This window comes from Seriola aureovittata, chromosome 7, assembly GCF_021018895.1.
Source record: "Seriola aureovittata isolate HTS-2021-v1 ecotype China chromosome 7, ASM2101889v1, whole genome shotgun sequence".
Taxonomy (NCBI): domain Eukaryota; kingdom Metazoa; phylum Chordata; class Actinopteri; order Carangiformes; family Carangidae; genus Seriola; species Seriola aureovittata.
In genome coordinates this window covers 4,614,064-4,637,324 of record NC_079370.1, presented here as the reverse complement: position 1 = coordinate 4,637,324, position 23,261 = coordinate 4,614,064, and the positions used below count along the sequence as shown (strand labels likewise).

The following is a 23,261-nucleotide window of genomic DNA, read 5'->3' as shown; positions in this document are numbered from 1 at the left end:
TAATATATAGCACGATCATATGACTCTTAAATAACAATACAATGTGTTTTTTTGTCATTTTAGGGGAAATTCAAGCAGAACTAATGGATTTTGGATAAATTATGACCTTTTTAACTCAAAATAATTGACTGACCTAACGAAGCAGTGCAAAGTGTGTGGTGCTTTACTGAGAAGTGTTCGTCCACTGAATGGTAAAACAGATTTTTGTTACGAAACGAAACAGACGTGCTTCAAAATACCTGCACCTTTTATCTTGTACGTAAAATCCCACACATCTGGATCCACATCAGTTCAGTTGCACATCCTGACCACTCTGACTTGGCAAAGTTTAAAACAATGCACAAACTTTCCATTGGCAAATCAATACATTGATACGTGGACATAATCTTTATTGAATAAATTAAATCACATGCAATTAATTTACAGATAAACCAGTTCACCCTTTTTAGCTGCTCTGAATGAGCTCACAGGAAGCAGATCAGTGTCGAGTTAGACAGACAACAGGTTTACAGAGCTGTCAAGTTAATACAGGTTTAGTGCAAGATGATTGTGTGTGTGTTTTGCACCATTTACTTCCTTCTAATTATTCTATTAGTCACAGAGGCTGCCGTTATCCAATATAAACCACAGTAAACAGTCGGCCTGTTACACTGTTTTACCAACCAACAGTTATCTCTTAAGTGATTATTACTTTTGGAAATTGTGTTTCCCATGTCACAGACAAAATTTACCATCCTGGAAAAACTAAATTTCACTTTACATACAGGTTTAATATAGATTTGTACTGTCTTTATGTCAAATAAAAGAAAAAAAAATCATGATCAAAAAAACTTCTGAATCTGTCAAAAGTCCATGGTCATCCAAACCAGTCATTTGGGTTAAAAATAAAATACAATAAAATAAAAATAAAGATTTTAGAGCTACTGTATAAGAATCTGTCTGCCACTAAATTAGTTCCTGGATTTAACATTTTCCAAATCCACCAAATTACACAAATGGGGCCTTTTTTGTTTTGGACTCAAAAATCCCTGTTTTCAATGAATATACTCTTATAAGCACTCATATCCTGACTAAATTATATGACTAATTTAATGTTGGAAATATAAAAAGTCAAATATAACCATATAATTCTGTTGTAAGTAATTGTCTGTTGCTTCAGATGTGAGGTTTCTTGTCCCATTGGTGGATCATTGCTGTAAATAATATGTGTTCTGGTTTCTGTGACGCCTCAAGGCTTTTACTCGAGGCTACCTATAGCAATAGGCTCCGTAAAGATGTGTCATCTTGCTGGGGAATCCAAAGGAGCGCACCCCCGCCTCGGGGAGGCCTCCACAGCGCCGCCTGGGGTTGCTGATGGGGAAGCGTACGCTGCCGTCTCTCAGCCACCCGCCGTCGCACTGGTCATAGTTCTGGAAATGCCAGGCGGCGTAAAGCTGGCCGACCAACGCCAACTCAGCGAACTGACGTTTACATGCGTGTTCCGCCTGTTCGAAGGAGAAGGAGCCCGATATGTAGAAGACGGAGCCTGTGAGAAATATAAACACATCCGGGCGCGGTGTCATTTCAACACTGTCGAATGTTACAACTAGTTTTAAGTCCTTTTGTTTTGCGTTTTCTATTTCATCGGTCACATTTTTCTCACTGCAGAGGAAGTTTCCAGGGACGGAGACGGCCAAGTATTTTCCCACTGATGAATTTGTTTTCATCATGTCTCACCAACAGACTTTATTGTCCTCTGTCAACCTACTATCAGTCCCACTGTCGCACATCTGCCACTAAAGGTCAGCCTGTTGCTCCGCACAGCTGACATTCGAAATCGCTCGCTGTTGAAACAATAAATGATTGTGAAATAAAGTTAACAACGCCCTTCCCCTTCACACAACACTGAACAGTGATGCTCCAGTGGCATTAACAAGAAAATAAACTTTCCTGGAATCTGGTCCACAAATTATGAGGTCGGCTTTAAAATAAGTCTGATGTGAAACTGTTTTTGAAAATCGCTAAAACCCAATCAATCAATGAAATGACTCACAGCATAGATTCTAGCAGATGCGATTATTATAATTTAGAAAGTTCAGTAATCTTTTGTAAAAACCATAAAAAAAACCCAAACATTTGTTTTAAGCTAACATTACTACAACAGGAGGAAATAGTGCAGTTGTTGGTGACTATTTTCAGCTGCGGATTAATCCCCATTTAGTGCTCGAGTGAGTACCTGTGGCAGCAGGACGGAGCTTCAGCCATCATTGTGAGACAAGAGGTTATACTACGTCCTCAGAGCAGCCACTTCTTCAGGGCAGACTGGGCGCTACAGTGACTCGGTATCGGAAAGTGACGAGACGGGCCCACCGGGTTGGAGCTAGCTGATTAGCACGCTAACTTAAGTACAAGTGATATAGAAATAGAAGCATAACAAAAGGGTTGGCCATGTTGCCTTTAACACTTTATCCAATGGCAGCACTGGTTGGTTGTGAAGGTGGCCCGCAGACGTTTTCTACAGTGAATATGTTGAGTGGTTACACTCGACTGACGGCTGGCCTTCACTCAGGTAGTTTCAGGTTCCTGCTTTTGTGCATTTATTAATGTCCCTAGGTGTGTTTTTCCTGTTTTAGGACAAAGTGTTCCCAATGAGAGAGGTCTCTTGCAGGTAATTAGTCTGCTGTCCTCTCAAAAATGAAACAGGACGTTGCTCATATGGATTAAGACTCAAAAACCCCCCAGCGGCCACATGACTGCTGTCTCTACGGAGCAAATGTTATTGAGGCGCTGCAAAGGTCAGGGTGGATGGAGAAAGGATGTGACTTTAACTGCTGTTTCCTTTGTGTTTCCAACAGTCCACTTTGGTCTCAGGTTTCTGTCACAGAACTAGAATAAGAATCATCCAAGCCAAACAAACCCAAAGCTTACCAGACGTCTGGGAGGTGAAGCAGAAAGCATCGAACCGGTCGCGATTCTTATCCTTTGGTCCATAAGTGCGAATCCCGGGGAGCAGCTCTCCTCCACAGACGGGTCGAGGACGGATGATGGGGTAATGGACGGTTCCATCGCGGAGCCACCCGGCATTACACCAGTCCAGACCCTCCGTCCAGGCTGCGGGGGGAGATGTTGCTGGTTTAAAAGAGCCGAGCTGAACATATCAGTGGTCAGTTATAAACACATAACACAGAGTGGTACCTCTGTAGAGCTGGTCGTATGTGGCTAGTATGCCATCTTGATCAGTACAAGCCTCCTTGGCTTCTTGGAAAGTGAATTGGTAGCGTCCGTTTTTACTCTGATAGGGGAACACCACACCTAGAAATAGAAGCCATCTTGTTAATGTTTATGTTTTTACACTTCAAAGACTTGACTCCCAAAAAACAAACCCTCAACCCTGATAAAAACCCTTACCCCTGTGTAGCTGTGGGAACATTTCAAACACACATTTTACACCATTTACTCCTGTTAACAGTTTACAGATTTACCTTCAATCCTCAACTCCATGATGACACTCTCGTCCTCGATGCCATTGATGAGCTCACAGCGATACGTGCCGCCGTCTTCCAGCCGCAGGTGTCTGAGCAGCAAGGAGGCGTCCATGGTGTGAGCATTTCGAAGAGAAGCCCGCGGTCCAACCTGGCCGTACGGCTTGAAGGCGTGTGCGTTTGATATCATGATGATGTTCTCTGGCCCTACACGTTCCGGCTCCAGCTTTGTCCATTTCACTTTGTAGTAGTTGGGTTTGGTTTTCAGCATGCACGGCAAGGTGACATTACCTCCCCTTCGGCCGATGACCTCGGCGTACACAGGCGGGTCAATCAGGTACTTCAGCTTCTTGGGTGCTGGGGACAAAACAGCATCCAGCAGGTGTCAGCGTTTGGTCATCGTTAAAGAGTTCATTTAAAAGAAAATACAAAAGAACGTACACATATACTGTCGGTGTGAATTTAGAGGTAAATCTGATGTACATAAAATAATGAACATAAAAACCAAAATAATTTTGCTCAAGGATGAATTAAAGGAAATATTAAAACTTACCCCCAAATCACAATAAAACTTTAAAACCCACAAGCATGTTGCACTTCTGGCCACACCCCAATCACTGATGTCACTTTAGGTGTTTTGCCTTTGACCAATAGATGTATCTTTGCAGCCAACCTGGATGTTAGCATCACCCCGGTTCCCTCCACAAAAAGGCAATAGGACTTTTACATTGTCTTTTTGATTATTACAGAAAATAAACTCTGACAAACAACAGTTTCTGATCCCGACAGGTGTTCAGCAGGATCATCTTCACTAATGCACATCACTTTATGATTCTTTAACCCTAAATACAATCAGCAGAAGTAAAGAGCGAATGTTCAGCTATAAACCAACGACACAACAGTCACATGACTTCACTCAACTTCAGCTTGTAGTTTGATTCAGCTCTGAAACGCCTTTCCTCTGACAGAGTTAGTGACAGTTTGTATAAACACAAAGAGGCTGTAAAGGTGGACTGGTGAGTTAACGAGGCTGTAAAGGTGGACTGGGTAGTAGATTGGTTTTCACGTTCAACATGACAACCTCTGTAGTCTCACTCCTTAGCAACCAAGACTTAAAAGCTTAAAGAAATCATGACTGGTGTATTTACTGACGTATTTTATGTCGTAGAATAAAACATGCAGATGTCTTGAGCTTGTCTTAACTACAGACCTTATTTAAATCATCTAAACAAAAACAATCAAAAACACCCAAACACTTGAGGACGAGGGAACAGGAAGTGCTAAAACTCATTTCCGGGTTTTAGGATCATTCCTGCAGCGCTCCATGCTGAACATCACCTGTGTCAAACTGGTATCAAACCCAATTTTTGATACTTTTTTGGAGCAGTAATTATTCAGTGATTTTGCTTTTGGTAATTACCTGTTTAGTAGTTATTACTATTACAGGTAAAGTCCACCTAGTATTACTAGTATTACTAGTATTGGATGGTGACTGACTTCCGGTGTGTTTCTGAGTCGCTGCCCCCAGTGATCCACACAGACCGAAACTCTGAAACCTGATTTATTAAAACAAGTTTGAAGACCGGCCCTGAACATGTTCCTGCTGCTGTCGAGCCCTGAGAGTGAAGACCAAGTGTGACGAAATTTGACAAGTCTGCAGTTAATGATGATGTAAGTCAAATCTGACACTAGTACAGGTCATGTGACTCATTGGCATGAAAATACCAACCCAACAGGTGAGTGCTGAAGTGTGAGAGTGCTGGCAGTGTTGAAATATTTAACTCTTCAAAAAAGGACATTTAGTTTATAAAATCCACCTTGCAGATGATGCAGATTCACAATCATTTTCATCTGAAATTTGATCATTCATTCATTTATTGATTAGCAGCAGACGTGACGATGTTGGGACTCTACCTGCTCTGTTGGTGGCGTATACAGCTGAAGACCAGGTGAAGCAGCCTGATGTTAACAGAAGAATCACAGCACAGTTCATCCTGAATACAGTCGCTCGTCCAGCTCCTACAATTCAAAAGAAAACACAACACTAACTTTTTCTTTGCTCTCTCATGCTACCTGATGTTTTTCATCAGCATCTCCCCGACTACAGGGAGTCATGTGGTTTACAAAGTCTGTTTTACTCTTCATCCGGCATCTCGGCAAAGGTAAAGGGAGAAAATACCTGTGAAGTTGAGAAGATGCAGATGTCCAGTCATCCTCTCGCGTGGTCCCACATGACGACGATGATTTTCCAAATGTCCAATCAGAAAATTCCTGGATGATTCATAACTGTGGTGAGTAGAGGCTTCTGTTCGTCCCTGTTTGTTCCTCTGACCAAGCCCCGAATGTTCAGCTGTCAGTTCATTCTCTCACCCTCGCTCTCCTCACTCTGGTCATATGGTCCAGTCTGTGATCGACAGTGTGTAAACAGGCTTGTTGTCCTCTCTGCTCCAGATGTTAATGACCATATGAAGGTCTCAAACGCTCTCTTTGATTCTGTTTTCCTCTCATTTGTTTCGTCTTTTTTTTTGTTATCAAAAGTGAGACAGACTGAAAAAAATCACAGTTATTGAGACAGTTAACTGCTAATTTAACGCTAATGGACTGATAACTGTCTTTATATTAAAAATAGAAACACAAAAGTGACACAAATAAAAAAAAATAGCCTGAGAGGTTGTGTGTTAATTTGTGTGAATACATGAATACTGGAGCTTTTTTTTTATTGATTTTATTGATTTTGGAAGTTTTGAAATGTTCCAGTTCCAGTTAAAAGGGTGTATTTGCAGTAAATTGGTTCACAGGAGCTATTTGTAAGTTTTGCTATTGCTACATAGCCGATGTTAGCATTAATAGCTGTTTACTAGAAGAAACGCTGTGACGTCATTCCTTTACTCGCCAAGAGCTGGAAAGAAAGCCTCTTGTTCTGCCTCTATTTCTATCACTTCTTTTCTTCTACCGAATTTAGCACGCTAACCAGCTAGCTCGTGCAGACCCGGTTGACCCGTCTCATCCCTTTCCGATACCGAGTCACTGCAATTGTTAATGCTAACAATGGCTATGTAGCGATAGCAAAACTTACAAATAGCTCCTGTAAGCTTGTCAGTGATGTTACAGGTGGAGTTCTGCATGGTATTTGTAAAGACCCAGCCCAATTGAATCCCAATTGTACCCCACACACAGAGCCAAACTACACTAAAACCAAATAGAGAACAGTTCAGAGCAAATCAAAAAGTTCAACTTTTGTCTACCCTAGTCCAAAAAGTTTACCGCATTTTGCTCCATACAAATCAGCTTGTTTTCTAAGGTCAGGAAGTTCATTTTCCACTGCAACTATTTGCAACAGATATTCATTTTTAAATGCCTCTAACAAGAGAAATTGTTCATTAAAATAATTCTCGAGTGCTAAATATTTGTGGTGTTGATGTTTAATAGCTAACCAATAAAAAAGTCTCATTTCCATGCCGTCCACTGCATTTGGCTTCTGCTGTCAAACAGCATATTGATGCATCCAGTGCATACAGTGATGGGCCATCACTGAACCTGGACAACAAGCCCGCCTGTGTATTCTAACCTTTCCCAGAAGGCTGCTGCCAAAGAGGACTATAGCGTGCATTCAGCCATCTTTGTTATTGCCCGCAAGGCTCTGGGGGCAGTGGGAGAGGAAGCTGTGTCGGCTCTAGTTTCCTCTGCTGCCGTGGCCCCCGGGCACAAGGGCTGCATTGTGAGAGCCGCGGTCTCCACGCAGTGACAGCAGGCGGCGGTCACACAAACACGGTCCAATGCGGAAAAAAGATGAAATAATAGGATTCTTCTGTTTTTGCTTGTGTTGCCTCTCCATTGTGCTCCGTCATCAATGGGACTCTTTCTTGCCCTCCAATTAGTATTCACCCAAACACCTCTAGGTGACAACGGCCAACTGTCTCTGCATCTATCTATCTATCTATCTATCTATCTATCTATCTATCTATCTATCTATCTATCTGTCTATCTATCTATCTATCTATCTATCTATCTATCTATCTATCTATCTATCTATCTATCTATCTATCTATCTATCTATCTATCTATCTGTCTGTCTATCTATCTATCTATCTATATCTATCTATCTATCTATCTATCTATCTATCTATCTATCTATCTATCTATCTATCTGTCTATCTGTCTATCTATCTGTCTGTCTATCTATCTGTCTGTCTATCTATCTATCTGACCTCCCCCTGACTTCCTGTCTCCTACCATCACGCCAAAATATTCACTTGTACCCAAGAATTATCCAAATCTAAACCCAATTCCCACATAGAAATCTAATATATGACATTTATGCCCCTTATATCTACAGTGATGTTGTGATATATGTCATCTGTAAGTGGATGTATCATTATCACATATACATCCTCTGGATATATGAAGATTATAACATATATGAAATACCCAAAGTAAAAGTTGTATATGTATATTTATAAAAAAATATCTATAAGATGAATTTTATATGGTATAATGATATATATCTAATTTATAGGTGCAAGTTTATTAAAACAACATACAGTATATTTATAAAATTATATGTGTTGATATTTGTTTTTCTTTTCTTATTAATTTTAAATATACATATCTGTCTTTTATATTTACATATAGGCTATAATAACAACATATATTGACAGGCTTTTGGATGGATTTATATTTAAAGGCATGCTTGGTTCCATGTGTAATTTTTAAATATATGTAAAACATCATATGTACACATATAGGAATGACACTCCATTAAAACAGTCCAGTAGTATCTGCATTGTTAGATGTCTCTATTCTGTTTCCTCTGTATCATTTTCCACCTAATTATTCACTTTAGTCTTTTTTTACACTTTCAGGTCTCAACAACAGCTGTGACATTTTTATTTTTAACACTCCTAACTCCTCCTTTTTTTTTTTTTTTTTCCTCCCTCCCTGTTTGCATCATTCTTTTAACCTCTCATCAGCAGAAGCAGTTTCGCTGAGTGAGCAGCACAAACATTGCCCTCTGCTGCCTTCAAAAAGAAAAAGCTTGTGAACATCGGAGCTCCACACATGATCCTGACGACAGTCTTTACAGGGTAGGTCAGAGGTCAGCGATATATTTTGAACAACTATAATTGTTCAAATGTCATAAAGCAAAAGCATTTTTTTTTGATACTTCTAATAAAAAACATGAAATAAACAATATAACTTAAAGTTGCATCATTTTCTTCAAAGAGAAGCTTTAAAATTTCTGTTACACAAAAAATTGACTGTATTCTTTTGTAAGTTAAGTTCAGTTAAAGTACAAACTATGTTTTTCCTATTTAAAGAAAGGAGGCTCAGTCCTCTCTGGACTTGTTCTTGTCTCCCTGTTTGACTGATTTCTTCTCTCCCTCTTGTTTCCTGCAGCTGCTGAAGTCTCACGGTGACTTATTCCAGCCTGCAGGTAAACACAGCGCTGGCCTTGCCGTGCTCTCTCTCTCTCTCTCTCTCTCTCTCTCTCACTATCTGACACTTAATTTCCATGTTGATTGATGTGTGTGTTCTCCATGTGATTGCGAGTTGGTTGTTGAGAGGGTTGATACTCTGGAGACCGTGAGCAGGGCTCGAAACCACCGTCGTTTTGATTCTTTTCATACAATTTTTTTCGCTGAGAAAAGAAAAGACACAGACGCCGTGTTGAAACAATATTTTTCAACAGATTTACGCTGCCATAACCCAGCCATCAGTCATAAACGGCAGCGCTGAATGACTGAACGCCGCTCCTGAGCCGATGGACGGAGCTGATAGGAGAGCAGGTCGGGCCTGTCTGCAGCCCTGATGCCGCGGTGCAGCCATGCGTGACTCTGTTGAAGAAAGGAGTGACAAGTGTCGGGGTCATGAGGGCGGCCTCATGGGTAGAAGTATGTACTTTCTGTCAAGACTTCTACCGCTCTGAAAGGTGCCCCCCCCCTGTAAAGACACGCTCACCCCTCAAACATTTCTAACATTCCTACAGCTGCCCCACACTGAGTGACACATCTGCCCCCCTCCCTGTTTGAAACACTATATGTTCCTGACAGCTCGGAGAGGCTCCCCTCTCTGACCCAGGGTTAACTGTAACCCCCCCCCACCTCCACCTCCTGCTATTCATGCAGGTAAATGCGGGCACCTTTGTTGTCTCTGAATGCCTCACACATGTTAAAAGTAGTCTAAATTCACCTGGATTTGACCTTTGACCCTTTGAATCTCTGTAAATATGCTCGTTTTCTGTTTTCCTTTCACATTTTATTCTTTTCATATTCTGTACAACACCAAAGTGTTCATGTTTGATTCACATCTACACACATTCCTGAGAGAAGCTGGGGTTGCGAGGGAGGGACGGTATCGTATTTTCATGGTGTGCCGATAGTTGTCATGTGACAGAAGCTGATTTTTCACCTGAAACCCTGAGACACCTATCAGCAGCATCAGTTTCAAGTGTTTTATTTTTCTTTTCGTCCGTTCGTCCATATAGGGAATCTCTTTGTGCGTCTGTCTCTTTCTCGTGGACACGATATCTCCGTGACGCCTCGTGGAACGTCTTCAAACTTGGCACAGACCTTTATTTGAACTCAAGGACGAACCGATTAAATTTTGGTGGCTGAAGGTCAAAGGTCAAGCTCACGATGACTTCACAAATCACAAAAACTAATGACTGATCTTGCACTTTGATGAAATATCATCTTTTTTATAATCTATTTTTATCCTGTTTTATGCTTCTTGTTTTTCTCTTGAGATCCTTCTTTTATTTCTGCTGAGCACATTGAAGCCCTCCGTGTTATACTAATAAACTTGCCTTGCTTTGGTTAGATTTCTGCGTTCAAAGGTCAAGGTCAGTGTGACCTCACAAATCACTTTTTAAACATAACTCAAGATTTCACGCAGCAATTATGACAAAATTTCACACCAATGGTTGATATTTTATATGATTCTGGAAAAACAGGGATGTAACCTGGAACTAGTCTGAGTGGCGGAGGGATACGACCACGAGGAGGTGATTCTTTTTACAGTGCATCATTTTGTGTCATACATGTGATCATCTGACATGTGACTGTCTCCATCATCTCCACAGGTTGGTGATGTGTAGTTTGTGTGTCAGGTGATCACTGTGAGGTGTCATTTGACTTTCTCTTTTTATTTTTTTCTACACCACAGTTGCATGGTGTGCTGATTACTGTGCGAGATGTGACTCCACTCAGGTATGCAGCGCTCTTCACTGATTGGCTGCCCAGATGCTCCGCTCCGCCAGGTGTTATGAAATGTGTCAGTTATGCTTCTTTGGAAGAAAACTGCTCATAGCCTGTAGCACAAAGTCTGACTTTTTATTTTTCAGTTCGTATTGCTCAAACATCGTCTTTGAACAAAACAACTGTACACAGACACTAGAAATGTGTCCATCAGGAGAGCAAACATTTGACCTGCTGTCCTCAACGTGGAACCACTGATGAGCCCGAGGCTCTTCAACCAATCATTTACCTGTTGAGTTAGTTTTGTAACATGTGGACGCCCCGCGTGATCGTCACACAGGTAGATATAGATCTGAGAGCAGAAACAGGACATAGATAAGTCAACATTCCCATACCTGTCCTCTGTTTAGCCTGGAGCTACTCTGGTTTTCTCTCCATCCAACTGTCACAACACAAAAAAGACAGTAACAAAAATTCATTGTGATTTCTTGCAACATGCTGTTTTTGTATCAGTATTCGGGTTTTTTTCCCCTCCAGATGAATGTCACTTTTTTAAATCATTTTAAAGTTAGCTCTAATAATTGTAAAGAAACATAACGGGAGGCTAAATGTGCTAGCAGCTGGGAAACGTGTTGCTGACACTAAGAAAAAAAAAACAGGTTATATTATGATGAGAAAAGTTTCTTGCTTTAGGGAATTAAGTTGTGTTGAGTATTGTCGGTTACAATCATGTTGTCATGGCAATATAATCACAGAGTGGATTATGTTCACAGGCAACGTTTTTTATTCTTTGTTTTTAATGAATGAAGCTACATTTATTAATGGCAGCAGAGCCGCTGTAGGAGGTGGTGGGGGTGGATGGTGGGCGTACAAAGCGAACGACTGTCACCCCTACCAGAGATGAGGATTTTACTTTGGTTTTGGTTAAAGCGCGGAATATTGATAAATTATGCTATTGCTACATAGCTAACATTAGCATTAGCAGCTGTTTACTTACCAGTCTTGGCAAAAATCTTAAGTCATTGGTGTGTACTATAAAACAATTTATAATTTGTCCCCTGAGATACTTCTTCAGAGCAGATGCTACAGTGACTCGGTATCGGAAACTGATGAAACAGTCCGACTGGGGTGGAGCTAGCCAGCTAGCTGGTTAGCATGCTAATATAGAAGAAAATAGAAATAGAAGCAAAACAAAATGGTTGCTTTCCATGTTGGAGACAGCTGTTTGTGAGTAAAGGAATAAAGTTTGATGCTGAACTCGCAATGTTGCTTCTAGACAGTAAACAACTGTTAATGCTAACATTAGGAATGTAGCAAAAGCTAAACTTACAAATAGCTCCTTTAAATGTAAATCAACACGTTGTGTCTGAAGTCACTGTGAAGTTTTCTTGTACCAAACCAGACCAGGATGTTGTTATAACTTGAAAAAGAATTTGTTAAAAAGAAGAAACTGAGATTTTTCTTTTGTCCTGGTGTTCTGGGTTTGAATAAAATATGTGAAATGAAATAATCACTTGTTTCACAATGTTTTATGACCCCGTTGATGATATGACTTAATAAGATTGATGGTTTTGCATTGCACACACAGTGAAATGAGCGTGCAGGCCCCTGAAAACCACCCACACTACAGTATAATAGCCCTACTGTGCATTAGCAAGTTAACTGTGAAGTGCCTGTAAAGCTTCCTAATGTATGTTATCTCAGTGTTACGTAACAGGCAGGTTCGGTCTTGCGTTTATCTCGTTTCATCTGGTGCCAGGCCTCTTGTAGCCTCCATGGTGTTACTATTGATACCCTCCCCCACCTCTGATGGGAGATTGTGTTATCAGTGGGGCCCAGAAGACAGCCTGCTGCACCGATGGAGTGACAAGAAGCATCCACTTCCACAGTGGAAAAGTCTGTCACGCACACATGAACTTCACCACGGTGAGAGTCAGGTGACACAACTAACATGTCTTCATGCTTGAACGACAAAATAGTTTGTCGGTGCAGTCTGTTACATCCACATGGGAGGGTTGTCGAGCTGGCAACCACATCATACATTACTACACCTCAGTAATGGAGGAAGTATTCTCTACTTCTAGTTAGTAAAAGTAAAAAGTGTCAACACTACACCATAAAAATACCCCATTATAAGTAAAATCCTGCAGGTAAAACCTCACTTTATTTACAACATGTTTTTAATTTAATTTGTCCAATACTACAGTGGCCCTGAGAGCTCAACACGCGCAAATAGACAAAACACAAACAAATTCAGAAAACACCCTCATCAATTTGTAAATTTTAATTTCTAAAAAGTGATGAACTCTGCTGGGACGCACTTACATGGATGTGTTATGATACACTGACAGAGATATGTTGATATATTTTATCATTTAGCTTCGCCTGTTGTGTGCAGCACTGTCTTATCTCTATAATTAAATACGCTTGTGTGCAAAAGTTAATATCTCGGTTTAGTTATTTGTAGGATCCAATGGGTTTACTGCACTGATCCATCCACTCCAACGTCCTGCCTCATCCTCACTTTGACTTTATATCCTTTTTATTTAAAGCAAAACATCAAATCAAAAACAAAATCTGAATGAGTTTTTACCGACTTTTATAATTCAGTTGAAATAACAAAAAACATTTGGTGAAGAACATTTGAATCAATAAAATTTTATCTTGGTGGAACTGACTAAACACCATCACATGGTACAGAAACAACAGTATTGCAACATTTACGGTGGAATTAAAAGTATTTTAGGAATTATTAAGTGTTATCTTGTGTGTCACAGTGACGGGGGCGCTTTGTATGAAATTATGAGCACGCGACTCGCACAAGACTCCAGATGAGAAAGCTGTGGAATGACAGTAACTCTTGGCATCTATAATCCTTGTAATCTCACTGGTCCATCACAAATGTATCTGGTGGAAACTCAAACGAATAAAGTTTCAGGGCTGCACAGAGAAATGGGATAAAAAAAAAAAAGATTCAATACAGATTCTAGTAAGTTGTTATAAATCAAATAAACATTTGATATTTAAAGGATAATTCAATTTTATCACAGCTAGGGTCTAACTTTTGTACTTTTGGACATTACTTCTATTTGTTATGATAACACTGTACCCACTGTGAACAAATGAAGATCAGCATGCAACATCAGCATGTTCAGATGATCGGGTGCAAATGTGAGATCTTATTATATCTTATTACTTATTGAAGATTATCAAATTTCAAGTAGATAACAGTGGAATTGGAAATGTAATTTTGAATCAACTGCTGATTTTTCTTCACTTTCAACTAGCTACTAGCTAGCTAGATGGTACTAGCTACTAGCTATTGCTACTACACTGTAAAAAAAACCCGGTCAAATGACTGGCAGCAGCAGCTGCCAAATAATTTACACTTTAATTTTGAATTTACGCTTTAATTCAAATAAAGTGTAAAAACAATAAATTTACAGAAACTTTCATTAATATTTCTACAGAGAAAAACTGTTATTTTACAGATTTCTCCTAATTTATTATGTTCAAACTCCTTTAATAAAGTGAATCCACTCAAGTTTCAGATTTTTCCTAAATTATCATGATCGAACAAGTTCGATACAGTGATGCCACTAAAGTTTCTGCAGAGAAAAAAAGGTAATTTTACAAATTTTTCCTAAATTATTATGATCAAACACCATCAATAAAGTGATGCCACTAAAGTTTCTGCAGAGAAACTTTTTCCTAATAATAAAATTAAGTGTCAATCAATTAAATATTAACACATGCTTAATATTGTTATGCAAACCTTTTGTTTTGGAAGGCAAAGTAAAAAAAAAAACGTGTAAAACATTAAAATCATCTCAAACTTCAACTTGCAGCATTTGTGTTAACATTGAATCTTTAAGTATGTAAAGTAATGTTAAAACCTGTAGAAGCACAATCTATTTACAATATTTAATGATTCAGATTCAGATAAATTTTTCTTACATTTCTCATAAAATATTATATACTGAAGAAATGCAAATTAAACTGTTAAGTCTCTGTATGTAGTCTTTCAACTAAAGTGGGGTTAGAAACTTAATTACAAATAACATACACACCACTATTGACTTTATATATATATATTCAGATGTAAATTTACAATATCAACCAATCTTTCACAAATAGTTCTTCAGAGCCCTGGGATGATCTTGAAGAACTGGCATTTCTCCATTGGTCTATCTTGCCTGTTAAGATTCCTATAATGAGGAGGTACTTCAGCTAATATTACTACCTAATATTACAAGGTTTCTCCTCATATATGTGATATTTACCAAATGTGGACATGTATGCAATTAGCTACTAAGATTATTTTAACACTAAGATATAAAGTTTACCTCGAACTATGAATGCTAACTGTGTTAGCAGCGACTTCGTACCGCGTATCCAGAAGCCTGCTGCGGTCAGGTAGCCAGTGTAGGCGGCCGTGCAGAGCAAAGATCCTCGATACAGAAGATACTGCATTACAGGCAGTGCCAATGGTATGAAATGGGACAGTAGCTAATTTTAAAATCCATCCCTGTCTAGACTCACCTCTCTGCATCCTTTGGGAAAGAAAATACAGATCTGTTTTTCTTAGCCTATTGCTACACAGAGCTCAGGCACTTTTTAACACTAACTGATGGATTACTTGTCCCTGTCGGGGGCAGAGAGGAGGAGCCTCCGACTCCACGGCTTCTCCTATTGGTGCAGCAATGATCCTATCAGTCCTCACCACAGCTGCCACCGTTCAAGCATCAGAGGAAGAGAGTTTAAGAGCCTGGCCGCACATCATTAGTGGCGGCTGACATGATAGGCAGCTGACCTCTCTATCCCCTTTGTGAACATTTGTGTGTAATTTGTGATTCGGTTTGAGAAGCTGGTAGTGATTGTTGGGGACTGGGCTAGGTTTAAAATTCTGATTGTGCATCACACCCTTAGAAAAAGACTGTTGGACACATTAGGAACAGGGGTGCTGCTTCTTGTGTTTTTGGGTTGGTTAGAATCGCATAGTTAGGCTTTTTGTTGGCTCGTGTTTCCCTACTTCAGTTATCCTCTTGCCTTGTTTGTTTTTTTCATTACTTATTTACCCTCCTGGTTAAGCAATAAATTGAATCAGTAAATGTGATTTACCAATAAGACCTGGTTTTATGTTGCTTCCCTTTTCCCCTAGCTGGGTTGTAACATAAAGACTGCCAACATGCAGTGACTGGAAACACAGCCCCATGACCTCATATACAGAGATGAGAAACCAACATGTCTGCAGTGAACTGAAACCTGGCTCTGTGAGCAGTCCACAGTCAGTAAGTGAAATACTTTGTGAATAAAATTTCCCGGGCTGTTGTATCTTCTTTGCTTGCAGAAATCAACTGCCTGATACTGGATGTGAGTCCCACAGCGTTGGAGGTTTTACTTTCTCAGCAAAGTGGTCCCACAAAGGGTTTATATCTTGATGCTTCATGTGAAGAGTGCAACATCTACTGGCCTGAATGCAAAATGGGCAAATACAAATGTTTGTGCGTCACAAATTGAATGTAAGTATAAGGGTAAGCATAGATTTATATACTGTAAAAGCAAATCAAAATGTTTTGTATGTGTCAATATCAGTCAAGATAAGCTCAATGTCTTTGTTTTAACTAAGTATAAAAACTAAGTTTGTTTGCAATGTGGGCAAAGAACATCTAGCTTTACTTTTAAATGTCAGCTTTGGTGGTTGTGCTGTTAAGGTGCAATATGAGATCTGGTCAGAACTTTAGTTTAAAATGTTCTAAAATGAATTAGCACTATCAACCTTGTGTTAAAGCAGCCGCAGTGATGTCATGATAAAGATCTCCATCTGTTGTATTTCCGAGTTATCTATTGAAATGCGCATGCTCACCAGCCAGCCCCAACCTGTCCTGTGTTGTAATACCACTTTGTGACACTAGACGCTGTGTGAGTCAGCGGAGCGTCAAGTCTGCCCCCAGTCCCACAAAGAAGAACATCTTCTGGCAGCGCTTGAGGTTAGCATCACAGAAACACAGGAATGGCTGAACCTCCTAAAAGACGATATTCATCTGCATCCCGAAGGACCGCTCCCGACAAGAAACCACGTTCAACGGCAAAGAAAAGAAGCAACACGAGTAAATCTCGATGTGGCTTTCCACCGCTGGAGACAGCTCCTGAGAGTAAAGAGATGCGGTTTGATGCCGAGCTCGCAACTTTCCTGTTAGCCTGGTGAGTAGCATCAACATTAGTTCTTTAGCTAAAAGTATAATCGGTGCAACGACTGACAAACCGTACCGACAAACATTTCAGGTGGTGATATTGACGTTGTCTACAGACGTTTTAGTGGTTAGTAGGATTGTGTCTGTTGCTCTCGGCTGTTGTACAGCTAGTTACGTCAGTAACTTTAGGCTCATTTTGTAACTGATGACTGTAACTTGAGATTGTATGGACCCAGTAGACCGAGTGAATACACGTCGATCGGTTCACCATGTTGTAACCACTTTACATCACTGTTAGGAGATCAGCCATGATTTAAAGTGCACTAGGTCTTTACATTTCTTAGGAGACTTCATCATACCTCTGTCTTTATCAGGACCTGAGCCAGTACAGATGCAATACCACTTCCACCTGTCTCAACAACGGCAGTCCAGAGAGTGAGGAGGCTCTAGGTGAGTAACATCATTTCCTTGCATTTATATCTCATAATATTCATACTGTGTTTATTTTGCATATTCATATCTATCCTCACAATTTATTATATACACACAACAGACCTAACATGTTTTAATATGAAGAACTTGTTTGATCTAAAGGAATTGTCCTATCACATGTTTGTCTGTATCAGGACCAGAAGTCCAGCCAAAACATCACCAATGATGGACCAGCACCTGCCTTTTCTTCTGCATCTGGCCTCATCAATCATCAATCACATTTCATCAACACCTTGAGGTATTATCCCTGCACATGACAGATTGTCTTTACTATGATGTTTTGCACATCCTCTAATCAGCATCTTTTTTACACATCTTGCCCAGCAGGCGTTTTGTCATTCTAAAACACTTTTGTACATAGTTGTGCAGTATCGTCTTCGTTGTTGTTGTTTTTTCTTTTTTGTTTTGTTTTTTTAAATCTATTTATATTTGACTGTTGCAGTTTTGTTTTTTTCCCCTGTGTATACGTTAATTGGATACTACACCAATTCAAATATCTTGTAAGTGAAAACCTACCTGGCAATAAACCTTATTCTGAGTCTGCCTTTGTGATGATGTCGTCATCCCTTCCTCATGCTGCTATAACCTGCCAAGGACTACCCATGTGTCATGCAGTATCAACTTGCCTTCATAAATTTGCTCGTGTGTGACACTGAGGTTACAAGTAGAATTGAGATCCTATTTTCACACCTGAATTTAAATTGTACTTGTAACCTCAGTGTCACACACTTGCAGGAATTTTGAGCAACAGGTTTTATAATTTTGTGCTTTGTATGTGTTCAGACGTTGACAGCTCTTCTTTCAGTGTCTTTGTGTTGTCTCGCCACTAATGTGTTTGTTTATATAATATATGTATCATTTGTTCAGATTTATTCATAAAGTGTTGTTTTATTATAGGATATGCTAAATGAGGTTTAAGTGGATGATTGATTCATCTTATGTTCTGAAGTCTTATACTGCCTCAAACATTTCAAGCGAGCTAGCCGCCGATTTCGTTAGCGCTTTTCTTTTTTTTTTTTTTTAAACTTAATTGGTAAAAACATGGACAGAACAGAAAAGGCGGGGCTAGCTTGCTAGCATTAGCAGCTAGTTTGCTGGCATTGTTCATTGAGGATTTCATTATAATTTTGCAAAATGACAAGGGGGGGAGGGGCTACCTTGCTAGTATCAGCAGCTAGCTTGCTAGCATTGTCCATTGATGAATGCATTGAATGATTTATAAGATTATTCAAAATAATACAATGTAAAAAAGTACATATCACATATATATTTGCCTAATGGATGTTGGATGTGTGCAATTAGCCTATAAGACTAATGTAACAGTTGTGACAGCTAACCGTGTTAGCAGCAGCTTCACACGGCTCAGCCAGGAGCCTGTTGCTGTCAGGTTGCCGATGCGGGTGGGAGTACTTGATCCACCAGATCCACCAATCCCTCCCTCCCTCCCTCCCCACCTCCACCCTCTCATCCAAATATGGTTTGTTCTCGTGCCAATAAACCAAGATGGTGACGTCCATTCAGCCAAACTCGAGGCTTCAAAACAGCAGTTCACAAACCAATGGGTGACGTTACAGCAGTTTGCCACTTTACACACACACACACACACACACACACACACACACACACACACACACACACACACACATACACACACACACACACACACTGTACAGTATACAGAATACCATATGTGAGTGTTTGCAGACCGAAGATCTAGTTTGTTGAACAAGGTTCCCTGAGCTGATGGAATCTGGTGGCCACAGCAAATGAATTGGTTGTTGTCAAATTTGTACTGTTTTCTTTTATGGTATATGGTGCATGCACAAACACACAGCCTAGTAAAGTCTAGGTAGGAAGACAACAACAAGAAGCTATTGGGTTCAGCTTCAACCCTGATTCTTTCTTGCAGTGTTGCTTGCTCTAATTATCAGTACAAAGACATGCACATTTAATTAAATGAGGACTCTAAATTGTTCATAGGTTTGAATGTGTGTGTGTGTGCGCCTGTGTTTGTGAGTGTGTGTTGTTGTGTGATAAACCATTTTCCTGCTTTCCTTCTAGTGCATGCTGGGATACATGCCAGTACTTTTGTTTGAATGTTTGACGTAAAGAAAAAAAGTTAATGCTTAAAATAGAAGTTTGGCTGTTAATTCACAGATAATTTCTGTCATTTTACAGACTTTTGTTCACAATTTTAAAAAACAGAATATTACTGTTAGAAAACTATATAGAATATATAGATGTACCGTATTAATACATAAAGTTTTATTTATTCTCACTTTTTATTGTCAGTTTCAATAATGTGATCTATTTATTATTGGATTAATTTATTCATTTATAAAGTTGTTTTTAATACATAACCTGAAATAAAATTGAATGAAGATGGTTGTTGGGTCACAGTCGTCTAGATTTGGAGATGAACTTACTTTATCTGATTGTTCATTTTTACTCCAAAGTTCTTTCTAAATTGTTTTGTTCCTTTTTCTTTGTTATCTTGCTGTGTTTGGTTCAGATTTAATTTGTTTCCAGAAACAATGCGCTACCTGTTTTCAATTGGACCTTCATGAAGGTGCCGTCATTGTTTGATTTCTTTTTTTTTCTTTTTAAGTATATTTTTTGGGGCTTTTGTGCCTTTATTGGACAGGATAGTAGAGAGAGACAGGAAATGGGGAGTCAGAGAGAGGGGGAATGACATGCAGCAAAGGCCGTCCGATGCGGGACTCGAACCGGGGCACATGGGGCTTAGACCACTACGCCACATGACGCCCCTGGTTGTTTGATTTCTAACACGATTTCTCGCCCCCTCCTCTGTTTTCTTACATGTTCTCTAACAAGACTTTCATCATGTCGTGGACTTCAGAGGACACCTCAATCACCAGACTGATTACAGACAATTAAGGGAGAGGTCAGAGGTCACCGTCTTATCCTGTTGTCCACAAGCCTCCTTGCAAGACTGCACAGGTACGTTACCTGAGGTGTCGTTGACTCACTGGTTGGTTGAATCTACACCTGTGTACTTCGGCCTGAGCGGAGTTTCGAGCGGTTCAGTGTGTGAACCTGAGGACGGCTCGAAGGCTTGTTGATTTAAGTGAAAACTGGAACTGCTGAGATGAAGTGATGAGGAACAAGCGCAGTTCAAGAGAAAAGACAAGATGAGACTCGTCTGCAGACGTACAGGTCTTTATGGCCTGAAGTTGAAGTTTTAAGTTCCTTTAAAGTCATCAATCCAAAGAAAAGTGACACAAGCTAATAGGTTTTCTTCCAAAAACAAGACTCCACCTGCAGGAATCAACTGTTAGAACTGATTATATTCTTCACTTCATTCTTTGGTTGGAGTTGGAAAAAATACAACCAAAATTATACTTTTTTTTTTTTTTTTTTACAGGAAGTAAACAAGAATATTTTTCATAAACTACCAAATTAAAATAAATTTCAAGGTGATGCAGTAATAGTTATAATAAAAATTACACCATTGATGACATAATAGCTTTTATTACATCCTTGGTCAACATCATGACAGAAAAACAGAATATATACAAATATTAAAATAGAATAATAATGTGTTAAAAAAAAAAGGAGTAAGAAAAAATAACTATCAATTGGCGCCCTGCTGCTGGTGAAGAGGTTTAAGTTGCCGACCATAGCTTGATTTTTTCTGACCAGATAATAAATAAATAAATATGTTAAATTTACCAGTAAAGAGAGAAATTCATGACGCCTCTCCACAACTATTAATGATTTTAAGTAACAACTCTTTATCTATACTTTTATTCTTGTCAACAAATTATTGACAATACAAAAATAAACAATGTCTCTTGATGCTTTCTGACTTCCCTCCTCTATCTGTGGTGTTAAGGTCCAAGTCCATTGATTCCTGCTAAAGATGTGTACCTTTTTAAAAACAGTTAAAAAATATAGTTTCATTTTTAAAGGTTCAGTAATTTCCTCAAAACAAACTGACAAAGTAAAATCAAGTATATCTACAGGAGGAAATAGTGCATTGGTTGAAGACTATTTTCAGGGGCAGATTAATCTACATTTTAGCTCTAATGACTATTTGGAGCAGACAATGAAAAAATATGGATTATGTAGCTTTATCCTTTAATTAAGAAAAGGCCCAGAGTAACCCGAGGCAGGATGAGCTTCACCGGCCCAGCAGTTAGTGGAGACGCAGGCTGAGGTCAAGCTTACTTGGGAGCAGGACAGACAGGATGCTGAGCAGACAAAGAGGCTTCTTCTGTGACTGAAAAGTTCTTGGCTGCTGTTTGACGCCTGTGGTCTTAAGTGGTAATAGTTCAAATTCCCCAGAATCATAACAACATTCCTGCCAGTGTGTTCACCTTTCTGAAAAAAACAGGCCATCTCCGCTGATGGAGGAGGCCGATATACAGGTGTGAGTGACATCTCTTATCGAGCTTCAGCAGAAGGAGGAAGAAGAGAAGTAGGAGGAACACGCAGGTATCCCTCAGCCTACTGCCACTACACTCATTGAGCCTCTAATGTCTAATCACAGCCTTTTCCTAATCCATGTGTTCCCTCCTCAGAGGCACCACCACGCCCGCATCCTCTCTCTGTTGTGATGGTGCAAGACACAGTAAATGGTCTGTGCTGCTGTGGTTTCCTCAACAAGCAGAAACAGCAGCAAATTATGCATAAAGGACACAGCTGCTGTTATTCTTTCTTTTTTATTATCATCAACAAAACCCCTGAAAAGATAGGTGCCAACAAAATATGATAAAAACATAAAAATTAAAGGAGCTATTTGTAAGTTTTGCTATTGCTACATAGCTAATGTTAGCATTGGCACCTGTTTACTTACCAGTCCAGAGGAAACATTGCAAGTTCAGCATCAAACTTTATTACTTTACTCACCAAGAGGTGGAAAGCAACCCTCTTGTTTTGCTTTTATTTCTATCACTTACTTTCTTGTACTGAAGTTAGCATGCTAACCGGCTAGCTCAGCACTTTCCGATACCGAGTCAATGTAGTGTCCGGTCTGCCCTGAAGAAGTAGCTGCTCGGACGACGTCTTATAACCTGTTGTCTTGTAAATGCAAAAATGGCTGAACCTCTTGGCAAGATTGTTAAGTAAAGAGCTGTTTATGCTAACGCTAGCTATAGGCTATCCCAAAGGTGGCATCAGGACTTTGGTTTGGTTTGTTTTTCATTTTTACAGATTTTGAATTGATTGAATTTTGTCCTTGCAATGTTTCAAAAGGACTTTCCACCACTTTCACGTAAACTTAATCAGGTCGGTATTGGTTAGCCAACATCGCTAGCAGTGTTGATACGTCTTTGCTCATGCAGTGCATTAGAAGTACCCAGATGATTCACTCAAAACAGTCCAAAAAGTGGCGTAGCAGAAGGGAAGGGACCACCAATGTATTTTCACACTTGTGAAAACAGCGACTGAAGGAGGAGAACACGTTGTTGGCGCGATGGTGGCAAGTCAAGCGAGCAAAGCAGACAGCAGGCGGGAAACAATCACTGTCACGTTTTACGATCGTTATTACCTGTGAGTGAACAACGTGCGAGTAGACTCACTGAAGTTTCCCATTTCAGACACAGCACTTGTGTGTATTCAGGCACATAACTGTTGAGATAGCTGTGTCTTTATTAGAAGGTAATGAACAGAACAGAACAGAAAAGGCTGGGACAAGTCGTGATTAATAGATCATTTATACACAGGCGTCTGACATGGCAGCCTGATGCTGCTAGCTAAGATCTTATTATCCAACATGAGTCATGTGGCATTAAATATTGTCTAGTTTAGCTACTCAACTACTAATGCAACAGGACTAGAATTGTTTAAAGCATTAAAAGGAATTACCAAAATACCAGAAAAGTCATGGATGATAACTTATTACTGATTCTTGAGGTGAGCTCCAGCTCTTCTGTCCACCTTAAAAAGTACAGTAG

The 23,261-nt window shown here is 39.7% G+C and overlaps 1 protein-coding gene and 1 long non-coding RNA gene across 3 annotated transcripts; one reads left to right on the top strand and one right to left on the bottom strand.

The window, feature by feature from the left end:
* Positions 1–364: 364 nt before the first annotated feature.
* On the bottom strand, positions 365–5,967 carry hapln2 (hyaluronan and proteoglycan link protein 2). The gene is made up of 6 exons (XM_056380386.1): positions 5,641–5,967; positions 5,376–5,480; positions 3,462–3,818; positions 3,175–3,291; positions 2,908–3,090; positions 365–1,525 (listed from the first exon to the last, which is right to left on the bottom strand). The coding sequence occupies exons 1-6, from the start codon at positions 5,672–5,674 to the stop codon at positions 1,248–1,250; spliced, it is 1,074 nt and encodes a 357-aa protein (XP_056236361.1). The 5' UTR covers positions 5,675–5,967; the 3' UTR covers positions 365–1,247.
* Positions 5,968–16,044: 10,077 nt separating this feature from the next.
* LOC130172697 (uncharacterized) lies at positions 16,045–22,505 on the top strand. Of its 2 annotated transcripts, XR_008828321.1 has the most exons (5): positions 16,045–16,179; positions 16,573–16,861; positions 17,226–17,301; positions 17,478–17,581; positions 20,179–22,505. It is a non-coding gene; the product is annotated as an uncharacterized LOC130172697 (long non-coding RNA). The 2 variants fall into 2 exon arrangements; XR_008828320.1 differs by lacking the exon at positions 20,179–22,505 and having other exon boundaries at positions 17,478–17,920.
* Positions 22,506–23,261: the final 756 nt, after the last annotated feature.

What these genes read in the sequence shown, in the direction of transcription:
- hapln2 (XM_056380386.1), bottom strand. Translation starts at nt 5,674, where the DNA reads ATGACTGGACATCTGCATCTTCTCAACTTCACAG. An exon ending in ATACGCCACCAACAGAGCAG is followed by an intron (nt 3,819 to 5,375) that starts GTAGAGTCCCAA and finishes TTTTGTCCCCAG; the next exon opens with CACCCAAGAAGCTGAAGTAC. An exon ending in CATGGAGTTGAGGATTGAAG is followed by an intron (nt 3,292 to 3,461) that starts GTAAATCTGTAA and finishes TTCTATTTCTAG; the next exon opens with GTGTGGTGTTCCCCTATCAG.